The sequence below is a fragment of the Terrapene carolina genome, unplaced genomic scaffold, assembly GCF_002925995.2.
Source record: "Terrapene carolina triunguis isolate 2854851 unplaced genomic scaffold, T_m_triunguis-2.0 Scaffold247, whole genome shotgun sequence".
Lineage (NCBI taxonomy): Eukaryota > Metazoa > Chordata > Testudines > Emydidae > Terrapene > Terrapene triunguis.
This window is the reverse complement of record NW_020664598.1, coordinates 12,832,669-12,840,428: the sequence shown is the minus strand read 5'-3', so window position 1 is coordinate 12,840,428 and position 7,760 is coordinate 12,832,669. Positions and strand designations below refer to the sequence as shown.

Sequence of the window (7,760 nt, the reverse complement as noted above, 5' to 3'; positions counted from 1 at the left end):
TCCCCATGCCGCGCCCCCCCGCCCCGCCCCCGCGATAGGGGATCCCCCCGTGTCATTCCCAAGCGTGAAAAAACAAAGTCTAGAACTTCGGGCAAGTCCGGTAGCTGTCGGCACTTTCCGTAGAGGGGGGGAGGAGGAGGCGGCAGCCCCCTCCGTCCCGTCTGCCCCGCTCGGTTACATAAGGGAGACGGCTCTTCCCCCCTCCCAGCGCTCGAGCTCTTTCTCTCTGTGTCCTCGCGGAACCCTTCGCTCCCCTCTCTAGCCCCCTCCCCCGCCCGGAACTGTCATGCGGGGGAAGGGAGGGAGGAGGGGCGAGCGCGTGCCCTAGCTGCCTGCCTGCTCCGCCTCCAAAGGGAGTTGTGGCACGTGCTTTTCTGTCGCGCATCCAATATAGCGTAGACGGCTGGCGGGCACGCTCAAGTGTCGCATCCGCTCGTACGTCTTCGAGCCGCTGCTGCTCTCAGGAGGCAGAAGTTCCTAGGCGCGCATGCTCAGCGGTGGAGCGTTCACTGGCTAAATGACTGTGTGGGCCGCACGCGCGCGCGCTCTCTCGTGTCGCCTCTGGCGCGCGCGCTCCGTGGGGCTGGCGCGCGCGCGCTGTTGTTATTGGTGCCGCTGGCGGCGGCTGTTGGAGGGGGAGGGTGGCTCAGTCAGTGAGTTCTTTAAAGATGGCCGGAGCGGCGGCGACCGCGACCCCCGTGTACTGTGTTTGCCGGGAGCCCTACGATGTGAGCCGCTTCATGATCGAGTGCGACATCTGCAAGGACTGGTTCCACGGCAGGTAGGGGCCGGGGAGCCCGCGGGGCGAGGGGAGCCCACGCCGGGGCCGGGGGGGGGGGGACGAGGGGAACAGCCCGGGGGTGGCAATTACCCCGGTAACAACAACCGCCACCAGCGGGAAACAATGGGGGGACGCGGCCCCCCGGCGGGGACCCCTCGCGTCTCTGCGCCCGGACCTCCTGGCAGGGCAGCTGAGAGCTCCCCCGCCCCGCCCCCAGATGTCCTTTTGCCCCACGCCACCGAGCTGCACAACCCGGCTCCCCGCCCTGCGCCCCCGCGGGGAGCCGCGTGCGGGGTCTCCGGCCCGGCACCGAGGGGGTGTCACCCGTTAAAGTAGAGGGAGCAACAGCTGAGGGGCTCTCGGGCCGCCGGAGAGCGGGGGGCAGGAGCTGCCCAGAAGTTGAGCTCGCGGGGGGGAGTGAGTGGGTGCTAAATGTGGGTGTGGGGGGGATTCCCCCCGGCTGCCTCCGTCATGCAGGGCTGGGAGATGCCGGCCGCTCAGCGGGGGAGAGGGGGTGAGAGAGAACATCCTCTTCCCTAGCTGCCTGCCCCGGGCCGTCAGGGCTCCCCGGCGCCGGGAGCTCCCGGCGGCGGCAGTGCCTGGGGTTCATGGCTCACTCTGTGTTTTGGGTCAGTTCCTGCTTTTCCTGGGTTTGACGTTTCTTGTCCGGTCCCAAACGGCTTCCCCGGCCGCGGCCGGCTCGTGTGTGTTTTGTAAACTGTGCGTGAGAGAGGCCCGAAGCAGCGGCAGCCTGGGGTGTGTGTGTGTGTGTGTGGGGGGGTATTCACGGACATTTAAACAAAGAAACAAGTTGGGGGCTCGGCGGCTCAACTGGCTGTTCGGTTCTGACCCCAGCTGCCTGGCTCAGGTTGGGAGTCTGTTATTTGTAGAGACCCAAGCGCTGGGATATTTACGGAGGAGCTGGTTGTGATTGTAGGAAGTACGTTTTGATTGACAGCAGGACATTTAAATACCCCCATTTAACAAAAACAGACTCACGATGTAAAGCAGGCTAGACAGCCAAGTCTCCCTCTGCTGGATGTGGATGGGAAGAATGAGCACATGCTTTTAGTGCTCAGTTCAGTTTTCTAGATTCAAGGTACGCTGGAGGCAGTGACAGGCCCAAAAGTTATTTATCCAGTAAAGTTAAAAAAACAATCAATTATTCTGCTGCATAGTTAGCTCTGAAACTTTTTATCGTGTTTGTTTGTCCATTGCAGGTGTATTTGTATTCTCATATCCCAAGCATGTGGCCCTGTTGTTGTGAGCAGGGAGTGTGCATTGACAATCTGACAGCAGTTCTGGCAACAGTTGCTGGGTGTAGGTTTAGGCCCCACATTTAGGTTTTGTTTGAAAATAAAAAACATTTATTTTGATAACTTTTTTTGCTGTGTGAGGAATATTAATAATTTCAATACTTATTTTTTTTGTTGAGCATGTGTTCAGAGAATTCAGTCAGACTTCATGTATATGAGCCTTTCACACAACAGCAAAGGACAGAAAAAAATGAGAAAATTGGAAAGTATAGTTCTAAAACCACAAAAATTAGCAAGGGGATTTAGAAAAGGTGTAGGGTTTGAAACTACTTTTTTAGTTGATTTAGATTTCAAATTGATAGTGATTACATCTTTATTCTCCTCCACATACAGAATCTGTTTAGATTTGGAATTGCAGCTTTTTGATGTCCTCACAAATTATCTTCCTGCTGTATTATCTGTTAAATAATAATTTATTTGCTCTGCATTTTTCAGAGCACAGTGAGATTGGACCTTGCCTTTACCTACCTTGTTTGAGAAATTTGAATTAAGCTAAACAATGCACCCTGACACACGGCCCTTTGATATTTATTCTTTTTAATGGGGCGGAGGGTTGGGGGGAAGGAATCTTCTGCTTTTTAAAAATTTCTTCTTAAATCGGGATGTACGATGTTTGCCTGATACAGTGAAAGGCAAGCTTTCTTCTCTCTGGACTGATCACATCTCATGAGGCTGTTAGCTAATGAAATATTATGGTAAGATTCTTTTTTTTTTTTAAATTCCACACAAGATTATAGGCCACTGCCATGAAAAAAGTGTTATCCATCATCATGAAGTAGCTGCCTCTTGCTGGTACTAATTGGAACATTGATAGCATATAGCAAATAGCAGAAAATGGTATGCCATCCTTCTAGCGTCACAATTTATTTGGGCAGATGTTAGTGTAATACATGTTTTACCAAAATTAAAACTCAAGTCATTTGCTGTACATAAAGTCATAGACACAAATCTTCACACAATTTAGGGGATAAATTATAGGTTACCTTTCTAATATAGAAGGGCATGCATACAAGGGTATTGAACCATTATATTTCCTTGGTCATTAATACCAGGCACGGTGGTGTGTGCCTGTAATCCCAGCTCCTTGGGAGGCTGAGGCTGGCAGATCACTCAGGGGTTCTGGACTGCGGTGCGCTATGTCGATCGGGTATCCAGTGCCACTGTCAGCCCAGCCAGTGCGTAGCTGAAGGACTGGCTAGAACAGGGGTAGGCAACCTATGGCATGCGTGCCGAAGGCAACACGCGAGCTGATTTTCGGCGGCACTCACACTGGCCACTGCATTTTAATTTAATTTTAAGTGAAGCTTCTTAAGCATTTTAAAAACCTTATTTACTTTACATACAACAATAGTTTAGTTATATATTATAGACTTATAGAAAGAGACCTTCTAAAAATGTTAAAATGTATTGCTGGCACGCGAAACCTTAAATCAGAGTGAATAAATGAAGACTCGGCACACCACTTCTGAAAGGTTGCCGACCCCTGGGCTAGAACAACAGGAATGACGTGTTGTGATCGGCGCGCTCTCTGTGAGGGCTGATGGACTGATGGATCAAGGTGGTCATTAACACTGCACATAAATTATTGGCATTTAAGGGTTAAATGATTCTATTCTAGCATCTTAAGGAAATAAATTTACCATTTCTGAAGCAGCATAATAGAGGTTGTACTATGAGGGAAAGGCTTCTTTGTTGCTAAACACTCAGAATATAACTGATTTTTGAAATTGTTTGAAAATCCTTTTGTGTTCTGCTTATTTTTTTTCAATGTTAATGGTATTGAATAGTGTCTAGTTGATCATACAAAAGGAGATGCCTATTTCTACAAGCTTGGTGCCTTTTACAACTGAATGTGTTTCTTCCTGGGTCTGTTTTAGATTTAGAAGTTTATATCCATATCTGTTTAAAATAATCACAATTTCACAAATGAAGACACATTCTTGGTGATGCTATTTCAAAGTGAGTGAATTATTGAGGGTCATGAAGTGGAAAACTACAGCACCATTTGTGTGCATAATGAACATTACTTTTGGTATAATGTGAAACTTTAAATAATTAAACTTCAGTTTTGGTCATCTCTGAATTCACAGCGTTGATATGCAGTTCTCACCCTCAGAAACTTAATTCCATATTTAATCTAACCTGTTGAAAAGAAGTAACTTCATATCCATTCTGGTGAGAATTGTTACCAGTACAGAATTCTGCCATTTAGTTTTCAGTTGTGCCTAAGGTCTTTTCCAAACGTGTCTCTGTGGTGATAGTTCATTTGAAAAGGTAGAATGTTCATGTATTTTGTAGTTTGAGGACTGGTTAGTAAAAGTGCAGATGCCTCAAGGTCTCTTCTGCCTTTTAGAAGACTTCCTTATATCAATTATCGGGTCTAAGACTAAATCAAGAGATTGCACTTTATTCTAACTTGTAAAAAAAATTATTAATTAGAGTAAGTATAGTCTATAGGAGGGGTATGCAACCAATGGCACGGCATGCGAACTGATTTTCAGTGTCACTCGCACTGCCCAGGTCCTGGCCACCGGTCTGGGGGGCTCTGCATTTTAATTTAATTTTAAAGTAAGCTTCTTAAACATTTTAAAAACCTTATTTACTTTACATACAACAATAGTTTAGTTATATATTATAGACTTATAGAAAGAGACCTTCTAAAAACGTTAAAATGTATTACTGGCACATTTTAACGTTTAAAATGTTTATCAGAGTGAATAAATGAAGACTCGGCACACCACTTCTGAAAGGTTGCCGACCCCTGGTCTATAGAGTCCGAGGATGGTAAATATCTGCTTCCAGACATTAAGATGTTCTCAGAACCATTCATTTAATACAATATCAACCTCAAAACCAGTTTTGTGTGTTCCTGTGGCTGTTAGCATTAACAACATCATATATCCTAGTATCAGAGGGGTAGCCGTGTTAGTGTGGATCTGAAAAAAGCGACAGAGTTCTGTGGCACCTTATAGACTAACAGACATTTTGGAGCATAAGCTTTCGTGGGTGATGCATGCGTCTGATGAAGTGGGTATTCACCCACGAAAGCTTATGCTCCAAAACGTCTGTTAGTCTATAAGGGCCACAGGACTCTTTGTCGCTTTTATCATATATCCTAATTACAGTATTTGGCAGATTGAGGATGAGATTTCTTCATTCCTGGTTAAGCAGAGAGAACGTTATGATGACTTTCTCTTCTGAAATCACTGTTTGGTGTGAAGGGCCAACCCTCAGAATTCAAGGTGGTGGTGGCGGGAGGTGCCTTTTGGAATGCCATTCCTTCTCTAGCCTGTCATGGATGCTTTCAAAACAGGTTGGACACTCATCTGTGTCCATTCTGACAATTTATGGATGCTGACAAAGAGAAAGTTACAAATAAACTTATGAAAGGAGGCGTTGAAACTTTCCTGGCTAATTAAAACTGTGTGGGTGTCTGGTGTGATTACGAGGGCAGGATAAATTAATTAATTTTCCCTTCCAGAAATTACTCCTGTTGCAATGGGAATGTTCCCTTAATTTTTAATTAAAAAATGTACATTGAATCGCTCTAAATTTAGAAATCTATGGCTCTCAGCTAAGTTTTCATAATTCATATTTCCCACATTTGTTGCTGTAGCTAACAAGTGAGTTTTTTTGCTTTTAGGTTTTGACTGACTTGGTTTCTGTGGAAACTGATGTTAGACTGGCCAAAGTAAGGTGAGGGAAGGTTTCTTAAACTTATTTTCTCTAATTTAGCACTATTTCCACAGAAGCAAGATAGAAACTCCCAACTCTGTTGTAGTTCAAAAAGGCTATGTCTGTCCCATCCCCACCCCCGAATAAAAACTGGTTTTCTGTTTTACAACTTTTTAAAAACAAGCCTCCCTGTCTTAGCTCACTTCGGAGTAGTACTCGGAACATTTGGTGTCTGATTCCAGCCCTGCCACAAATTTCCTAACTGAGAACAAGTTGTTCTCTTTGTGCCTCAGTTTCCCTTCTGTGACATGGCTTCTCTTGTCAGAATAAACTCTTTAATCTGTGCAATGTGCTCATATACAACAGTGTTGAGTGCTATAGAAAAGTCTAATTCTTGGAATTGTGTGGATATCTGTTTTGAGTGCAGTTGTCTTGACAAACTGGCGTTTGTCCGATTTGTATATGTGCTGTGTTTGAAAGCAATGCATTATTTTTTCCTTTACATCAATAGTATGTTCCCAATTCTGATATTTGATTTTTTTTTAGTGCCCCTGCTCCTTGAGTCATGTGACAACAAGAATCTGACTTTCCCTTTTTAAAAAAAATTAAACTTCTAGCCCTCATTTTGGGGGCGGGAGGAGGGGAAGGGGAAGTCTGAAAACGTGAACACTAAAGGCTCAACTCAAAGGTAAATAAAGACTCTGAAGTTTACTTTTTTAAAATTATGATTTTTTTAAAGCTACTCATGACTGAAGCCTGACTCATAATTTTTGAATCCTTAGATTGGGCAATAATGTCAACATTTATTTCAGTGAATGTTTTTATAATATCATTCTTAAAATTACAGTGGGAGGACAATAAGGTGATTTCATCATGCTAAAATAGGTGGTGATTAGTTAGGGAACTTGAATTTTTAATAGTGCCTTTCATATGAGAAGAATCAAAGTATCTTGTGTACATAGGAATCACTTTATCCATTACTGAGTGTTCTGGGGTGAAATACAGCTGCTGTTTAACAATGTATAACAGTGCAAAATTTAGAACAGGAAATGAAGAATACTATATCCAATTAAAATCTGTAAGAGAATCTAGGTAGGCAGAACTCAGTTTTCCAGACTAGAATCAGGCCAGGACATATTGAGCATACTATATACATTTGTTTGTTAGAATGTTGGTAGTATGTAATACAGTACAAATGAATTATGTAAATAAAAAGATTCCAGGATTGTCACTCTGAAGCCTAGAACGTTCGAATCAGTGTGAAGTGATGGAAACAGCTACAAGCATAGTTGAGAGTTCTTTGTTTAGAATATCTCCAGGTTCAATTGTTATAGGGATTCACGGTCTGTTACTGTTTAATTGTTAAGTTCTCAGCCATTTTCTGCTTTTTGACACTTTCTGAATTGGACTCATACAACAGCATGGGTTTTTACATAGTTATCTCTACTATGCTGCTTAAAAGAGTTTAAGATTTAGAATTATTGGTTGAAACAGTTTAGTTGTAATCTATATGGTATTTAATTGCTCTGTATCAATCATATTGTTAGCCTTGCCTGTTTAGTGTACCCATTTGAAAAAAATAAAGAAGCATACTTGAACTTAGTAATCACTTCTTACAGAAAATGTTAAGTGAGTTAGTGAAGACAGTTCCTGTAAGGTGCTAAGTATGAAATTTAACTCGTTAGTAGAGAATTTGTATTGCACCACCATCTAGGTAAGTTAGGGTTACCATATCCAGCAAATAAAAAAAGAGGACCCTCCACGGGCCCTGGCCCTGCCCATTTCCCCACCCCCAGCCCTGCCCCAACTCCACCCCTTCCCCGCCCTAACTCCGCCCCTCCTCCCTCCCACTCCCAGCCACGGGGAAAGGGCTGCCCCAGCGCTACCGGCTTCAAGGTTTGCCGGGCAGCCCCCAGACCCTGCGCCCCCGGCCGGCGCTTGCCTAGCGCAGCTGGAGCCCGGGAGGGGAAGCGCCCAGCCGGGGGCGC

At 44.7% G+C, this 7,760-nt stretch overlaps 1 protein-coding gene across 1 annotated transcript in view; it reads left to right on the top strand.

The window, feature by feature from the left end:
• Nucleotides 1–658: 658 nt before the first annotated feature.
• The window catches only part of KDM7A (lysine demethylase 7A), a 99,925-nt gene continuing 92,823 nt past the window's right edge, over nt 659–7,760 (top strand). Inside the window, exon 1 of the mRNA XM_024211588.2 lies at nt 659–781. Coding sequence (XP_024067356.1) covers nt 669–781 — 113 coding nt within the window. The 5' untranslated portion in view covers nt 659–668. The remainder of the gene's footprint in view (nt 782–7,760) is intronic.